The sequence below is a fragment of the Anoplophora glabripennis genome, unplaced genomic scaffold (genome assembly GCF_000390285.2).
Source record: "Anoplophora glabripennis isolate ALB-LARVAE unplaced genomic scaffold, Agla_2.0 scaffold131, whole genome shotgun sequence".
Taxonomy (NCBI): domain Eukaryota; kingdom Metazoa; phylum Arthropoda; class Insecta; order Coleoptera; family Cerambycidae; genus Anoplophora; species Anoplophora glabripennis.
The window spans coordinates 967,776-987,216 of NW_019416249.1; the positions used below are offsets into that span (position 1 = coordinate 967,776).

The 19,441-nt window shown below is 33.3% G+C and overlaps 1 protein-coding gene across 2 annotated transcripts in view; it reads right to left on the reverse strand.

Annotated features, from left to right (window-relative positions):
- Positions 1–3,685: 3,685 nt before the first annotated feature.
- The window catches only part of LOC108904580 (ninein), a 32,966-nt gene continuing 17,210 nt past the window's right edge, over positions 3,686–19,441 (reverse strand). For both annotated transcript variants that reach the window (XM_018707193.1, XM_018707194.1), the window contains exons 3-5: positions 11,938–12,176; positions 7,496–8,792; positions 3,686–4,340 (exon numbers count right to left, since the gene is read on the reverse strand). In XM_018707193.1, the coding sequence (XP_018562709.1) occupies positions 4,105–4,340; positions 7,496–8,792; positions 11,938–12,176 (1,772 nt within the window). In that variant the 3' untranslated portion in view covers positions 3,686–4,104. The remainder of the gene's footprint in view (positions 4,341–7,495; positions 8,793–11,937; positions 12,177–19,441) is intronic.

Consider the following 19,441-nt stretch of genomic DNA (forward strand, 5'->3'; position numbering starts at 1 on the left):
TTCAAACAGCTATAACTTTGTTAACTTGGAAACCCTGTATTTTTTTACTCTGTCGTATGCAGACTTAAATTTCCTTTCAAGCTATATAAGCATTGTTAGGATTGCCTTTACTACTGAGGGTTGCTTTCACTGTACATTAAAAATAAAACATTCCCAACTGTAAAAATAAAGTATTTTTATTGAAAACTAAGTTTATAAAAACGACAAGTTGTCGGGGCGAGTGTTCGCTGGAGAGTCCCTCTTGGTGTGGAGTCGCTCGCAGAAGACCTGGTCCTTGGCGCCAATCTGCTGTCGACCTTTTCTTTGGAACTCTGTTGCGTCCCAGGTGGCGTTATGATGGCGCTATTTACCTCGCTCTTAAAAATGGGTCACTTATTGCAGCATGTGTACCTATCCTACTTTTAGAGATATTTGCAATTTTCCATTTTTTGGACAGTTTTTCTTGGATCAGACCTGTTGTCAAATTGGCCATGACCAGAAACACTTCAAAAACAATTGAAATAAATTGATATTTGTAACAAAGTAATTTCAAGAACATGTAGAGAATCTGCTTCTTTTTTCCATAAATAACAAACAAATTAAAATAATCCTCATAAGTATAATTTAAAGGATCGCCAGGAATTTTTATTTAAATTTTCAGCAAAAACTATTATAGACGTAACAATAATTTGACAACTAACTTGACAAATGTCAAGTTATTTCAATTGTTTTTGGAGTGTTTCTGGTCATGGCCAATTTGACAACAGGTCTAATACAAGAAAAACTATCCAAAAAATATAAAATTTTGCAAATATGTCTAAAAGTAGTAATGACAACCCTAACAATGCTTATATGGCTTGAAAGGAAATTTAAATCTGCACACGACAGAGTTAAAAAAATATAGGGTGTTCCATTTAAGTTAACAAAGTTATAGCTGTTTGAAGTTATTAAAAATTAAAATGTAACAGCAGAAATGAAACACCTAGTAATTAAATGTTTTAATTTATTGGTATACCATAATTTAGTGTTACTTATGACCCAAACGGGCAAACAGTATTGTATTGACTGTTGCTAGGCAGTTGCTAGGAAAACTGTACGATTTTTTTACCGTACGTAATAGGAATCTTACATTGATCGCAGACGGTGTGTTAAGTATTTACAGTAGTGGTCGTAGGTAAATTTGTTTTATAGTTTTTTTTTTAAACTTCAGAGAGGCAGGTGTAAGCGAGTTCATTAGGGAATTGACCTAAAATTTAATAGTAGCCCATATGAATAGAGCATATTTAACTATATACATACAAATGTATTTCAAATTTTATTCAGTTTTATAGTTTTTTGTTAAAAAAATTCATTTATGTTTTAAATGGTTTAAATACACACCAAAACAATATGCTCACACATGGTAGCTTAAACACATAAACATCATTCTTTTGAACAATAAACTTTTAAGGGTTGTCCATACAAAGCATTTTTTTTAGCTCAATTGCAATAATATTGGGAGGGGGGGCAATTTCCTAGTCCTCCGTCCTAGTCTACGTGAATTATTTCAAATTTTTCTGAGCCGTAAACTTTTTAGAGAAAATCGATGGACTCGTCAAAATTCGTGAAAATCTTTAAAAACTAACATTCCGATTTGAGGGCGGCATCGTACGCCTTTCAGCTTGTGATGATTGTAGTTTGTTTAACTGTAAGTCGAAAACCGGAAGTGCTACAGAGGAACTGACTTCAGTCTGACTTAGATTATACAAAAATTACTCAATTTTTTTTCAAATTTTCTGAAAGGGTCGTTATAGTATAGAGAGAATTTAATTAAATGTTTTTATTTGTAAATTAATTAGAATGTGTGTGTGTGCATATAGGCAACCATGAATACAATTATTTGTATATCTGGTTGCCTATATAATAAAGGAAACTAGTCAAATATAACGAGCGTTCAAATAAAAACGTGGTCGAAGTTGGCTCTGACACATTGGACGTAGGGCGTAGCTTATAGCGACCAACTTAACCTCATTTGTCAACGAGCTGTATAGCAGCTGTCCGTTTCAATAACGTTAATGACTATATAACTTTATTTTAAAGAATAATCGTGATAACAATAACAAACAATTAAAGGAGCTGCGGAAAGTGTCCCCCTCCTTGTTATAACAATAAATTAAAGCAGCTGCTGAAAGTGTCCCCCTCCTTGTTCCAAGCACTTTTCACACCTGTTCCTCAAAGAATTAAAGACATTTTCTAAGATGCTCGGGGTATTGTTAATTTCACGAATCTTGTCTATAAGTCGAGCCTGCAGATGGTTTAAATCAGGAATAGGCAGTTCAAAAATAGTGTTTTTAAGGTAAGGCCACAAAAAGAAATCACACGGCGTAATATCACATGACCTCGGTGGAAATTCATGTTCAGCATTGAGACTTATTAGTCGATTTTGGAAAACTTCCCTCAACATATTCATCGTCTCGCCTGCCGTATGTGCCCTTGCGCCATCTTGTTGAAAGTAAAAGTTTGTAATTTCGTTTTCTTCCAGCTGGTTAACAAAAGGAGCGATAATTTCTTCTCTATACCTTTGCGCAGTAAGAGTACCATTAAAAAAAATAGGTCCATAAATCCTCCTTCGATTGAGAGCACACCAAACTCCAATTTTTTGAGCGTGTAGAGGGCCCTCGACAAAAAAGTTATCTGGTTTTTCAGAAGACCACATTCTCATATTCTGTGAGTTTACGTAACCACTTAAATGAAACCAGGCTTCATCAGAAAAAAAGGTGATATTATGAAGTTCACCGTAGTTGTTTAAAAACCATTCACAAAATACAGCCCGTCGCGGAAAATCAACTTCATGAAGTTCTTGCTGACAAGTTAAACGATAGGAGAACAAACGCAAATCTTTTTTTAACACTGTGTGGCAGGTACCGACTGATACTCCCACCATTTGTGATAAAACACGTACAGAAGTTCTTGGCGCATTTTCCATTATTTGTTGGACATTTTCTTTTAATTCTTCAGTCCGCTTTTTAGGTCGGCCGCTTCCTTCTTTTCTTGTTACACTGCCCGTTTCACGAAAAACATTAACACAACGCTGAACTGCACTTTGAAAAATTTTGTACTCAACAACGCCGGGAAATTGATTTTGAAATTCTATGAAACATTCCTCAATAGAATACTTCCATATTCCATCAATCTTGCGTCCATTTCTATAGTAGGACTCTATGATAAACACTTTCTGTTCTTGAGAAAACACCATTTTAAACGCTTTTTAAAACGAAAATATTCAAATTGATAGCGGCGATATAGCGCTTTGACAGATGACGTTTAAGTTCATTCGCTATACGCTAAGCCCTACGTCCAAATTTTCAGAACCAACTTGACCACGTTTTTATTTGAACGCTCGTTATATACACTTGATTGATTACTGCTATTGGTAAATATTAACACGATACAAACCAAAAAATTTGATTTTCGCTTCACACTGGTTCATCTCACTTCCGTTTTAAGGACAAATAAATTAAAAGAATAAGAGTATACAATTTTATTAAATATGACACTTTTAATTAGTAAGTAGTAAATACATAACAAATAACTTACGAATTACATTAAATTTCTTTGGATGACGTGATATAATAAATGATATGTAACAAACTGTAACAAACAAAATAATACAACTAAGATATAAATTGTTTTTTTTTTTTTCTAAAACAATCCACTCAAAAACTTACTAGTACAATATAACAGTTATATCTAGAAAAAATCACTAACTTATTCAGGTATGTCAGTAATAGATATTTTTCTATATCAGATCCGTACCTCCGCAAAGGCAAAGAACACTTAGAATATTAAAATTAAATACAGCTCACTACTATACAAATCCTAAAGGACTATCTCTCACTCAGTTTCTCCCAAAGATATATACAAATGCGGCAGAATACAAAAATAATTTTGTACTACCATTCTGGAGTGCCAGCTCAATAGCTCGAAAAATATTCTGAACAACGTTTCTCTAGAAATACAGACGGCGACACAGGTTTCCAAAATTCAACCCCGGATTAGTACATCAATATCGACATCTGAATCCCTTCAATGTAGCGTCATCTTTAGCTAAAGGTTAAAAACAGGCAAATTTAGGCACCGTAATGCTTATACCGAACTGGTGTTAGAGCATTGAGCCAGCATGTGGCACTGCTGTTCCAACCTCTGCACGCTGGCGATGAGGTAGGAGTTTTCGACGTAGAGATCTTTGACTAGTAGATCCGTCCTTTCTAATTTGTCCAGTTGATCGTTGCTGATGCGTATTTGCTGGTCCAACTTCTCCTGGAGGTATTTCAGTTTTGTGTGGAGGTCGGCGCGTTCTCCCCTGAACTGCTGCCAATAATCTGAAAGGGAAAGCAAATCAGACACAAATTTACTTTATTTACAATTTATACAATAATGATTCAATATATAGGTTAGTAGCAAACAGACAATATTGCCCAGGATTAATAATATACAGGGTGATTCACAACTTATCCAAAAAAATTTTGGGATAGATGCGTCAAGAAGAATGGAGTCAATATTGCAAAAACTTTTTGTAAAAACCATATAGTTTCTGAGAAAAATTATTGAAGCTGTAGTATTTTAAAGCTTTACATAGCTGGGCTTCTGTAGTTTCTAGCATCATTCGTGTTGTGCACTGTACGCAATTCGTTCTCTCTCTCCACGTGGCACCAGGCAATTGCGAATACTGAAATCCAATTTTAGTAGATATTACATTACTTTTCCAAGTGTCAAAAATAGGTTACATGTTATAGCAACAGAGTTGATGGACATTGTTTTAATTTATGGCGAAGCAAGACAACATTTGTGTCATGGTGAAGCAAGGCAACATTTGTGTTAGTTTGTAGAAAGACGGGTCCAAATGTGTTTACATGTCGGTGGACAAAATTTTGAACGGTTGTTGTAAAATCAGGTATGTCAAATTATTTTATTAAGTAAAACCACAAATTAATTTCATTAATTAATAACAATCGTATCAAAAGTAGTTGAATTTGCCGATATAAAATAGGTGTTATAATATAAAATTCTATTTATTTCCTTCCTTGTGAAATTATTTCAAGTTTTTGTCCGTTTTTTATTACACTTCGCCTTGTGTAAGGTTAGGTTTTAGTGGACTGCTGTCCAGAAGTGTATTTTTAAATCATTTTCGAACTGCCCTTTTTGATTTGATTGATAAGTTCTGAATCACCCCGTATACTGGAGGTTTCCGAAATAATGCATTCCTTCAATGTGATAATAGAAGATATGAAAATAAACAAATTATATTAAGCAAACTGTACTCTAAAGTATATTATGTTCCAGAAAATTAACACAAAATTATTAAGCAAAATCTAGTCCAACCCTGCATCATGCCACTTAATCAACTGATAAACAATTACCACGAGTAATTTTTGTCCAGAATCTTATAATTTTTTTAACTGAAAAATAAAATTTAAATTAAAATAATTACAGCTATTAAAAAAAGGTGTATTATTGTGTAAATCTTTAGCAGGATTTCATGCAATAACTACTTGTAAACATTACGATAGACCTTAATATACACTGTTCCAAAAAATTAATGCAATTCTTCTGAAACATTTTAAGTTGGGTTTGGTGCTATGGGCTGGCCAACACAAGTCCAGACCTTAATTCCATTGAATATGTCTGGGATATGATTGAAAGACAATTAAGAGATCATCTTTTTGAACATGAACTATGGATGCGGAGGTGTAATCGGAAGCAGAAGTGAAAATAGCCGACATGAAATTAATTGATAGTAATCCAGTGTCGGAAGTATCCAATAAAAAAATCTGCAGTGCACAGGTTTTAAATTTGACTTTGAATAAATGATAAATGAAGGTTATATTGAAACAAAGCATTTTTTTGTGAAACTAAATAATTAGGAATACATAATTTTCGTATTTACAAAATAAATGCGAAATTATGGGAAAAATGCGAATAAATGCAAAATATGGAAATAAAAGCGAAGCGATGCGCTTCTGGTAATATCTTGAATAAATTAGTACTTTACTTGAAATCTAATGAAACGAACGAGGCCTACCAACACATTAATGTACACTATTTTGTCCCTCTTTTGCCACACAGTCAAAAATTCATTTTCTTTAAATATCCCTCAAAATGAACTTATTGATAGATATAGTCGCTTTCATCAACAACTCTTAGCCACAGCAGATAAAACAGATACTCTACGATCTTCTTCAGGTTTTATGGGCAACTAAATACATTTATCTAAATTTTTACAAAAGCGGCAATTCAAAGTTTATGGGGTCCTGTAAATAGTGTTGATGCAGGGCGATTTTTCAGCACCTACAACATTGTCATTGCGCTCAGAAGGAGCAGGCTGTTGGAAGAAAATGTACAAATGACAGCAATGTTGGCTTTCAACTAACAATAAGACTATCTGGCGTTGCCAGACGTCTCGATTTTTAGCCCAAAATTAAATTTCCCACGCAGGACAGTCTCAGTCCCGCTTTTCGGTGATTACTCGACGGCACGACGATTGGTATAGTACAGTAACATATTTTCATTAAAATATATTTTCTATAGTAATTTTGGCTATCTATCGCCATGTAAACTTAATTTGGAACTCAAATAAAAGGATAAGTAGTTAAAAACTATCGATGTTGAAAGTTTTTTTAGTAGTTTCGACAAAAGAATCCCACTTTTTTACTCAAAAGGTTTCAAAATCCCGCTTTGCTTGAAAAAAATCTGGCAATGCTGTCTGATACATAAAATAAACTTAAGTTAAATTTACAAATGTTGCTCCAATGTTTCTTATAAAGTGAGAGTTTCTTTTATTTTAAAACTTCGTTATTCTGCTGCTAACTTGAAGATTTGTTTTTGGTTTTAGCGAATAAATGTGAAATTTTGATTTTGGATTTTTGTTTTTGAGAAATTTGATTGTTTTTTCTTGCGAAAATTACGTATCCCTATAAATAATATAATTTCGATACATTAAATTCTGCAGGTTAACTCGCAATCCCACACTTGGTCTTGAAAAGCGGTAATTTGCCAGAAAAGGAAAAAATTTTTCGGTGGGAGGTACCCAAGTATATCCGATGGTGGAGATAGAGGCAACTGTCAGTGAAAACATCAAAACTAATTTTGTCCTTTGAGGCGTTTTCCCTACCGCCCGACTGTTCGGGTCACGGTGGGTCGTTATTTTGCTTTCAGAGATGATATTATTGCGGAAAAGCTTAATTTGAACATTACAAAATTGATATATTATACCATATCAGTAGAAAACAATTATTACTGGGAGTTTCCAAAAAATAATCTAATGACAGGCATGGAAGACCTGTGGCCTAAGTGCCGCAGGCCTGAGCGAAGGTCAATGCTGACTTGCAGCTTTCTAGTGACGTTATAAAGTGTAAATTTATTATTTACAATGTAAATTACTAAAATTACTTTAGTGGTGGTTAATTTTTTGAAGCAGTGTAACTTAAAAGTAAATAAACACAATCAAGAAGAAGAAGAGCATAGAGGAACTACTTACGTTGCAATGTCTGCTCGTTGCAGTAATGCTGCTGCTTGATGCACACCTGCAGATGCCTGACCCTTTGTTCCAGATAATTCTTCCTGCCGTTAAGGTTATGGAACGAGCTTAACGGCAGGAGAATCGTCTTTTCACTGTTGCCCTTCTGGAAGTTTTGGAAACTATTCCAATCGGGCTGCGGCGCAACGTTCACATTCTCAGTCTTTTTAACCTCCTTCTCCTGATTATTCTTCTTATACATGTTTTTGTCATGTTTACGGGTCCTCTTCGGCCGGCAAGGCGTCTTCTCCAGACCCGTAGAACTTGACGAGGTAGACGGGGCGTTGGGTTGAGTCTTCTTGTTATTTGTGAAGTTCCAATTCAACGGCAGTGAATTGGAGTTCGCGGATATCTCTGAACACTCGGATTTGGTAGCGGGGATGCTCTGCTGTTCCCAGGTCAGACTCTGATTGACGTAGTCCACATTGTTTGGCGGTGGAGAAGTTACAGAGGCTGGGGGTAGCATTTCTTCAGAGAACCGGCTGGTGTTTTCTATAACGTAGCTCGAGAAGTTTCGCATTTTATTGAGGATTCGTCTCTCTTCGGATTCGAAATTGACCTGAATCGCAGCCTCGGTGACTTGCTGTTGCCTCATGGCAAGCTCCGTTAGTTTGTCTTTGAGGATGGAGATTTCTTCGTCTCTTTTGAAAATCTCGTTTTCGCTGTACGCCTTGTAGTCCTCGAATTCTTGTTCTAAATCAGTGAACTGTTTCTCTAAGTTGTAAGTTTCTTCTATTGTCGGTAACCTCGTGTCAACAATGTCCTGATTTGCATACTGTTCTTCATACTCCCTCATCTTAATTATCAGGTCCGTTAATTTCTCGGTATTCACCTTTTGTTCGGCTTCGAACATTTGTCGTTCCTCGTCCACTTTGTTCTGCCAGTAGTCCTCGCACTTTTCATACTCGTTCCGTAAAAGTTCCACGCAATTTTCCAACTCACTACACTTGGCACACAATTCTTTATTTTCCTTTTCCAATTTAATCACCTTTTCCTCGAACGAGTCGACAAATTCAGAGTCAGTCTGCAAGCTAGCGTCAGTCAATGATTTCTCGCACTTAAAAGTGTCGTTCACTTCGTTCTCTCCCAATAGAGTATGTTCCAGCTTCTGGCTAACATTCCGAAGGTTGTCGCAATTTACGCAGTCCCTTTCTATCATCTTGCCCATTTCTGCTTTCACCTCGTTAATTATCTGTTCCAGCTGTCTCACTCTGTCGGCCAGATGACAAGTGTCTGACTTTGAATCCTTGTCGGGATCCTGGTAACAAAAAACATGTTCTAATATAAATGTACACAGATTTTCACATATTACAAATTTCATCGCTAATGTTTGGGAGTTGTTGGAAGATATCTTCCACTGTTCAAAAACTAAAGGAATTACCCCACAGAGGTATTTCACGTATTAAAAATTTTGTAACAAAATTAATATTGAAATGGGAAATGCGCAATCACATGCAATAATGTGTTAATTTAATTTGATTAACGTTGTTAGACGTCTATTTTTACTTGATATTTGTTGAATGAATATTATGTAAGTAATAAGGTATATCTGGACAAAACCAAAGAAAAACCATGTGATGTAGTGCCTGAATTTAAAACATTTTGAAAATTTTTAAATACAGTGTTCTGATTCTAATAGTCTAGTTAATTCAGTATGAATTCTTATTGAAGACTAATATTAATTAAATATTTTATAAATAATTTCCTCAATTTTTAAACATTTAAAATGATTTCATCAAGGTTGGAATAATCGTTGTTTTATATTCAATCACCCTTGAAAAGGTAATTCCACAAATGTTTTGTTCTAATAATATAATTTTCCAACAAACAAAAATCGTTTGTTTCGATTAATATAATTAAAATACAAAATCTTATGCTCAAATGAGGTCATATAGAGCAACAGAATATGAAGAAATTTCTATCTACAAATTAAGAAATAATCAAAAATCAACAACAAATTGTGAAAACAAAGATTATTAAAAATAGTAATTTCTTTTTTTCTAAACAAAGAAAAATTACTTACATTATTAACCAACAAATAATATACTTATTATTTACCTTTAATGTACCTAATTACAGGTTTCAATTATTTCACTTTAGAAAATAGTTTTTCTCCAGTGAGCTATTTATTGCCAAACAATTGCATGCCATATTGGATATATTCATTTGTTTGTAACAGATTACTTTGCAAAATACTATTATCTTTTTTTTGTATGTACTTGTGGTTTTATTTAAATATCTCAACAATTTTATTTATTTTAATTTTATATTTGTTTTAAATTGAATTGGATTGAGATTAGGAGTGGCATTTTAGTATTATACTGACATAACTGAGAAAGTATACAGGGTGTTTCTAAATAAGTGTGAAATATTTTAGGGGCTGGTTGCGAAGTTATTTTGTAAAAAAAAGTTTATATAAACGTACATCGAAATATGCTTTGTCTCCGAGGTACAAAATGTTTAAATTTAAATTTTTTATTTATTTTTATTAAAAAGTTTTACAGATATTAACCCAAAATTTGATGGTTGTATTTAATTTAGAAAGATTGACAGCAACCTACTAGATAGTGTATCAATAGAAATTAAAAATTCACAACTTGCAATAAAATATGTTTTATTTTTTTCCTCAAAAACGGTGCACCCTACTAAAAAAATTGGAGAGACCGCCAAGTCAGTGGCGTACCATTTTTTTAAATTACAATTTATGACATTCTCGCACGAACGCCACTGGTACAAGTAGAAATATTCGGATCACACCAAAAAATGCACATTTATCCCCCTAAAGCGTTTTCCAAATTTTGAGTTCATGTCTTTAAAATTCTTTGAAATAATTCATAAAAATATATAAAAAATTAAAATTTAAACACTGTATCTCGGGAATGAAACATATTTCGACGTACGCTTATATGAACTTTTTTTCACAAAATAACTTCGGCAACCACCCCCTAAAATATTTCGAACTTATTTACAAACACCCTGTATAGAAGTGATGGATGTATCTTATGAAATTTGAAATATGTACTTGTTAAAATTTTTTTAATCACTTAATTTGTTAATCTCAGCACCAATGACCTCTGACATTGTCCCAGATTATGTGAACAACATAATATCAATCCGCCTGATGTGATATGACAACAGGACGCTAGGTGGGCAAAAATGACCGAACATTTATTTTAGTATTCAGTTTATCATTTTATGAGAAGGTGTTTGTGCGGTGTTGTGTTTTATTAAGTTTAATTTTATAGTAGAATTTTAATTTGTTTATGTTCCGGGACAGTACGGTGTGTTTGTGTGTGACATTAGGAAAAAACAGTTGAAAACAGGTTTTCCGAAATTCTCAGACTTAATATTTCTTCAACATGAACATATTTAAATTATTTTGCAGAATTAATCAAATTTATTCAACAATATACAAACATCATTGATGTTATGCAAATTTACAGCCAAAGTGTAAAAATGTTTGTAAATTGTCACATAAATTTGATTCATTGTACAAAACAAATTCGGATATGTTCATTTTACACAAAATGTACAAAAAAGAACACTAAGATTTATAAGATAAAATACTCATAAAGAACATAATGAAAATCCAAAAGAAAAAAATCTAGGCAAAACTTCTAGCAATATCTGTTAAACATGCAGGCCAGCTAACTTTCAAAAACTAAACAGAGCAAGTGGGAAGCTTCTCCATGAAAAATAAAACAAAAAAAAATTAGATCAAACATTTATTCTTTCAGTTAAAGATACATAAAAAATACAAAGGGAAAAACATAAAAACGAACCATGGAGAAGCTTCGGAATGCCAGCACCAGAGCAGTGAATAAATAAATAAATAATCACTTACAAAAATAATACTGTTAGGTACATCACAAGTATTCATTAAATGCTAAATTCCTTAGCTTCTCCAGTTTATATAAATTATGGTAAACTTTCAATGAAAACAGCTCTTAGTGCGACCATTCCTCATACACTTTAAAAAATCAACAAGAGGTAAAACAAAGATAATAAAATATTGCCCAACACATCGATAGTTATCTAATCTAACAACAATTAATCAGTTAATTTATAAAAAAATTTAGATTGTACTCTATAAAAATGTGGAGAGAGACTGAGAAATGTGTTCAGAACACTTAAAATTGAGAGATCAAATCAACACAATAAATTTTATAAAATACACAAACTAAAATAAATAAATAATGCAGTTAACATATATACCACTTCAAATGTCCATGAATCAACTAGCCGTTACGCTTTCTAGACCTAGTACCAACAGAGATATGATTAAAAAATTTTCAAATTCCTGAAAAATATATCAGTATATTGTGAACACATTTTTCAGACAAGAAATAAAAACACAAAACCAAGCTACGGAGAAGCCTACTTCTACTCACTCCTTAACTCACCTTGGGCTCACTCGTAGGCACTGGGATGTTGTTTTGGGTGAGGATCTGCTCAAGGAAAGCTATCTTGGCCTGTAAACGGGTGATCTCTTCATTCTCGTTGGTAGATATCGAGAGGGACGAATCGTAGCACTCGACTTCTGTGTCGAAACCGCTCTCGCTGGACGTGAAGGGCACTTCGATGTTTTCACACTTCGACTTGTGGAACTTCCTGACTTTGCCCAACCTGGGGCTACCATCAGCTGAAAAAAAAAAAACATCGATTACTATATTATTCCGTAAGACATTTGTTTTAATAGTAAGTTTTTTTCTATATTTTCAATAGTTTATCGAGAAGTATATTGAGTGTTCATCTTCAGTTATAGCCTTATTTTTGGTTAGAGAAGAAAATATGTATGAGAATACCAATGAGATGAAAAAAGGTTCATCCAGAGCCGGCACTACCTGCGTGCAGTGGCAGCAAAGGTGACAAGGTCATGTCGAAAAAGTTTTTGGTGGTCAATGGTCATCTCGTGAATATGACTATGCGTGCGTGCGAAAGCACCATTCTGATTATCAAGGCACAGCCTCTAGATAGGTATTTATAAAGGAAAACAATAAGAAACAGTTTTCATATGGTTAAATGTGAGCATAGGCTATTTTTGTTCACGGTGATAACAGAATTTATTCTTAAAAATGAAGCATGTGTTTGGCAATCCACAAAATAGGATGCTTTTCGTATTATCGTAACAAATGCGCTTGATTTCGTGTCATGCACTCACACTGGCCAGAGACTTCCGCTCTGGTTATTGCACCACTAGCACAACGACGTTCGAACACTTTTGGGAGTGGTTCTGCGAACTCTCGGTGACTACTATTCGGTCGCGAGGGTCATTGATGGTTGCTCCGTCAACAGCATCAGACTGTCAACTGCTGCGGAGTGGTTTGCGAGTTTGTGGACGGTTTCGGCAGGTAAATTTGAAACAAATGAAAATTTTGATTTCTGTTCAGCATCTCCTGCTTCGAGATATGGTCGGCTCGAGTATCAATAACTACTTTTAGCAGGGTTTTCTGCACGTAGGGGTTTTGCATAGATCAGATTCAACAGTTGAGTGAAATTCGAAGGCAAATTTGTAAACAGAACAATCAGCCAAAGTAAATAATCGAAGTAAATTATCAATTAAAATGGTAAATAGGAGAAATAATTTATAAAGTTTTAAAAAATTGGGTGCGGACTCTTAATAGACATCCAAATATAGACCGAAAGAGTTCCCACCTCTCAGGAGGCTTCATCCCCTTTTGCTTCAGAAACCACCCCTTTCCGTGAACTGGTGACCATTTTCTGATTTTTCTCAAAAACTGTTATTTTGACGAGAAAAATAAATAGGACCTAAAATATTCAGTATAAAATTCTACATTCATTTGTTCCCTATACATTTTTTCCTATATCAAGTCCTAAACTCACAAATGAAGTTTGAAATAGGTTAATGCTGGTAAAGATAAGACAAATTCCTTAAAATTACGATGGCTTTTGAGAAAAATTAATATGGGTGATTAAAACTAAACAATGGATTTTGGACTACATAACAAAATAATATAACATAACAAAATAAAGCTTTAATAAATACTAGAAAGGACTTAGACGATGCATTGCATATATTTAACAATCCATCATCGATCAAACCAGACATTGCACGAGCTGGAGAGAAAATCACACTAGCTTTATACAAGGCACCTCAAACTGTCACATAATTAAATCAATTTAGATTCATTTAATTTAACAAATTTGTTGGTCAATCTATTCAAGCAGTGATATTATCAAGACTACCACCTACACGTGCTGCTTTAGAACAACATTCGTATCGTATTTTTCAACAAATTCATTCATTTGTGGCGTGGAGAAAATTTGAAGCCTAATGAATGGGGATGGAAAACAATTAGCCAAATTTTGGTGCCAATTCCTACAATTATTGAGATACCAGCTCCTACTTCCATTCTTCAATTAATATCATGCCGTTGTAAAAAGGGTTGCGGAAAACGATGCGGTCGTGCTAAGGTTGAATTGAAGTGTTCAACAATGTACGCCAATTGTCATAGTCAAGGATGTCTTAATTCAGTGGTAGACGAAGAATTAAATGAAGATAATTCAATTAATAAATAAACAGCAGTTAGTTTTTAGTGGATTAGGCCTCCAGGGGAAACCACTTACAAAAAAACGCGCCGGGAGCTCTACCACAGCGGTGGTGTGGAGACGGGCTCGAATATAAAAGTACCTAGTAATAATAAAATTTTCTGTAATCATATCTTTTTGTCCTTATAGCCAGGTTTGTGTAGAAAAATCTGCTTTGCATGCAACATTTTTCTATGCCAATGTACTTCAAGATATTTGTCACTTTACTCGTTTTGCCTAACTTTAGCGAAATATCCTAATTTTTCAGACCATATTTGTGAGTAGAGTTAACGATAGAAAAGAGTCTATAGGACATAAATGATGTAGAATCTTATGTCGAATATTTTAGGTCCTATTCATTTTCCTCGTCAAAGCAGCAGTTTTTGAGAAAAATGAAAAAAACTGACGCGAGGTCAGATTAGAGGGTAGTTTTTGAAGCAAATGGGGGATGAAGCAGGTGAGAACTCTGTTGATCTGTATTTGCATGTATGTAAGGAGTTCGCACCCAAATTTTGAAAACTTTATAAATTATTTCTCCTAAAAAATTAATTTACTTCGACTAAAAGGAAGACCTACCAACACGAGGCGAACTACCCAATATAAAGTATCTATAGTAGTTGGTGCTATGAGAGAATTGTTTGATAACCCCAACTATCTCCCTGCAGAAGGCAATACCTGTAGGTTATTAGGATTTCGACTTAAATGACGGTCTTATCCAAAATAGAGCAAAAGTAAATAAACAACAGTTTGCATACAGTTATCTCACTGCTATACTAGTAGTAACGTGTATACAGGTTTGTAGCAAACAAATGTGGTGCGTAAAAGTGCATTTTTTTAAAATGGACACCATACATGTATTTATTCCAACTGAATGTTCCCAAGTATTTTTTAGTTATTAATAATTAAAATTTCAGTATCATAAACTAGTTTTTATAAAATTTCAGAATAAAAGTATTTTATTCAGTTCCCAAAATTATTTTCAAATCATCAACATTTTTTAATTAATTTTTAATAAATATTTTTTGTAATTGTAAACAACCTGGAAGGTTTTTCAAAATTTGTAACATGAGTCAAAGACATTTCGAGACAATGTGGAATAAGAAAGGAGAATCGCTTCTTCAAATATGTAAAATAAGTTGTCAATAAGTTGTGGCGAATACGCATATATATATTACTTCATAGGCTTAGATTTTCTAGTTAAGTTTTTTAAAATCTGGTGCCCTCAAATGTGCTATTCAATATTTTTAAATTGCATCGTTTCTTTTTGCAATTTCTAAACTATACTTTTTCTTCTAGATTTTTTTTCATATTCCATATTTTCAATACAATCAAGTCTTTCTTTTATGTTGTCTTATGACAACAAGGTGCAGACCTTGAGATGAATTTTGGGACAATTCCACATATTGTTATTGTACATTCATGAGTATTCTACATTTTTAGTTCAATAACTTTTTATTATAATTACAATTTCCCTTTACAAGATTCTTGGAGTACCAAAAAGTTGTAACAAAGTCATGGATCACTGCTGTTTACAAACTAAAGACACTATTACCGGTTTTTATTTTTTAAGAGTTATATTGACTTTACCACTATTCCCGACAAAAAAAAAACACCTTGTATATTTCGGTAACTCTACAACTTTACCCGATTGTCCTTATTGGGAAACTTAGCATCAAGGTCCGCGTTATATCATGTTTATATTTCGAGTGGGTTATGTTATGTATCGCAAATATGAACACAAATACTTACATAGAAAAATATGCGCAAAATTCGACCCAATTCCGTCGTAAACATTTTGTTCCGCTCTTATTGTGAAATAATCAATATGCTATTATATGGATTGAAAAGAGGGTACCAGGTTGTATCTATGCGAAAAAGGAACTCATCTACCGAGTGTTGAGAAAATTAAATATTCATCAAGCGGGATGAGATCATCCTCTCTCGAAAGTGCGATGGAATTAATTTGCCTCACAAATGGAAGGTAATAAATCTTCTTTTTCATTTTACCATGTTATGTTTTCGTAATTAAAAAGTACAGTTTTACGGTTTTGCTAATTACCTGAACTTGTCTTATACCAGTTTATTACCAATTAGTAAAAAACAGTCTCCATCAAAATTTCAATTTTGATTAATGATATGGCCTACCATGCGACAGTTGGTAGTATTTTTTAATGAATGCAAAAAAACAACAATCATGACGAATATTCTATAATCAACACAAAAAATGTTTCATCCACAGTTAATAGGCCCCAATAATGCTCATGAAGAGATAGATATAGGGCGTTAAATTACTTCTATAAAATGGTTTTTGTATGATCTTAAACAAAAATAAAATATATTAAATTTTGCCTGATCTTGTGTGCTAAATCCATTGACTATCAGGACAGTTTTTTTGTGACAGCCATTTCTCAAGGATTTTTATATAAATTTACTAATAAATGCCAACAGAACGGAAAAAGGAATACCTACATTAAGTATTTTGCTTGAAACACAAAATGTTGGGACAAAAATAAAGATTAATAACAAAAAAAGTCTAAAAAATAAACAAATCTACTTTTCGATCAATTATTTTCATTCAAATACTTCTACATTTCGAAGTCCATACATTTCGTTTTGACTAATTTTAAATTCTACTTACATAAATAAGCTTTCGAAGAAATCGAGAAGGCTAGTAAAAACAAAAATGCACCCCAATATTTACCCACTGAACCAAATAAATACTTGACTACCGGAATCGAAAAAATGTCAGTCACTAAAAATAAACAAATTGCAGAAATCGCATGGCACGGCCAGAAATAATACACACACATATGCGAAGAGTTACAACTCTACTGTCTAAGAATTCAGCGAATCCCATTTACCATCCCGGCAATTAACGCCAAGGTGTAAATTAGCTGGCTAGAAAATCTCGATTGCCCGCAAAAGGCGGCCTGTGTGTGCGTTGAGTTTTGAATAAATTAGTGTACCACACCAAGCTATTATGTTATGTCGGGAGAACAGAGTAGCATTAGTGCGAGGTCATATGTAAGCGTTGTCGTTAAAATCAGAAGTAGCAATAGTAAAAGTAAAAAACAAGAAATACGTATTTATTCAAAATCAGAAAAATGCAGAAAAAAATCGGTGTCACTGGACTTAAATTTAAAATCTGACATAATAAAAAGTTTTATGGTCGCTGGAAAACCTAAAATTAAAAAAAGCATGCGATAATAGGTACTTGATAAAATGAATAAGGTTTCTATAGAAATAATTTTTCCAAACATGTTCCCTTTACCTAATACAGGTTGATAAAGTTTAAAGCATTTTTATTTTTTCCCAGCTAATAGATATTTACAAATAAAAGTATTGTTTTTTACGGCTGACAGGGTTTCTAAAAAGGGGCTTCAAACCAGAAATTAGTTTGACATGTACCAACCAAGTTTGCTTGTAACCTTAATGCAAGAGAAAAAATCGAATATGTTATGTAACCATGACATAAACAAATGAATTAAAAGTAAAATGTGAGAGTTTTAAGTCAACTTGAGAACGAAAATTTTGATAAAGAAAACAAGAGTTTTGCGAAACGTACCTAAACTACGTTATATTTCAGGTTCTAAATTTGTAAAATACACCCTTTCACTGATACTTTTGTCGCAAAGGGCTATTTTTTTCTTATAATTGTGGTAAAAATACCCAATAAAAACAAAGTAAGCGAAAATGCCATAAATAAATCACTTCAGACTCTTGCAACAGTCAGTATTTAAGAAAACACCAATTTCTTCCTTATGAATATCAACCGTCAATTGTAGTACACTACAAGTAAATTAAAAATATTCCGGTCATATACAGTGTGTCTTAGAATGACGGAACAAAATTCATATATTTTTTTCAGTTTAGATTTTCAAAAAGTCGCTAAAACAGGTCAATTAGTAAGTAGAAATTGTCCCTTTTCTGCAATATTTTCTATTTTTTTTGTCGTACTGACGACTATTTCAAACAATCATAGTATATTCTGTACTTTAAAAAACGCACCTACTCTTTATTAATCTTTTTCTACTTGCTTTACACTTTTTCTCAAAAAAAAAACACATCGATAAACACAAAAAATTCACCAGAGTACCTTAGGTATAACGTGAATCGTTTTAGTTTCAATTCATTCGTTTTTAAATTATTTTGAAAAAAAGATGACACAGACAAAAGATTACAGTTTTGCGAGGAAATTAGAAATTGATTTTAAAGACAATCCAACTTAAAAAATCACATAATTTTCACTGACGAAGCAACTTTTTGCTTAAGCGGAACCGTGAACACGCAAAATACTAGGTTTTGCAGCCCAGAAAATCCGCATTGGATGAAAGAAAAACATACACAATGGCCGGAAAAAGTGAAATTTGGGCTGCAATAGTAGGATCGCATACTGGGACCTTATTTCTTTGAGGGCTATTTAACAGGCGACGTTTATTTGAATTTTTTGCGTTTTCAGCTGATTCCAGCCCTGAAATTAATTTTTCCTAACCTCAATGAGCACGATATACCTGCTGGTGGTCTGGTTCCAACAAGATAGTACCCTTCCACATTTTCGCCTCCATGTAAGAAATTACCTTAATGAAGTTTTTCCAAATCGATGGACACGCAGAAGAGGGCCACTTGAATGGCCACCACTCTCCCCTGACATAACCCCACTAGATTTTTTTTGTAGGGTTATCTAGAAAGAAAAGTTTATGTGAGCAGACGAGACTAGGATTGAAAAATCGTAACAGAGAAGAAGATCGAAACATAACACCAAATGTTATTCAAAATATAACTGATAACTTTGAACACCGAATTGGGCATTGGGCAATGGTTAATGGGGGTCACTTTGAACATTTGCTGTAATAAAATAAAAAGTAGTACTAAATTATTGTTTTCATTTAATTCCTCCATTTTTTGACAACTGTGACAAAAAAGTAGGTATAACCTTATATCGCTGAATTCGTTTTTAAAAGGGCTGTCTATTTATACTATAAAATATAGAGCGTCCTATTAAAAAAAAAAATTAGGTAATGTTATTGGTCTGTCAAACATGGCTCAAAAAAAAAAAATAGAAAATATTGCAGAAAAGTGAAAATTTTGTATTTCAGCGATTTTTTTAAATTTCAACTGGAAAAAAATATGAATTTTTGTTCCATAATTTTGGGGCACACTGTATGTATATCCAAAGATGTTGCAACATCTCGATAACTAAAACCTAAGTCTAAATTTTACGAGAGTGAAAAAAATTTAAAATTTGAGCGCTTTGTATAAAAAACATCTACCTAGTATAATACCATTACTACCCCTCACGCTTCGATTTTTTTTAACCACAATTACAAGTGTGTCAGCTTCAAATACAAGGCTATGCAA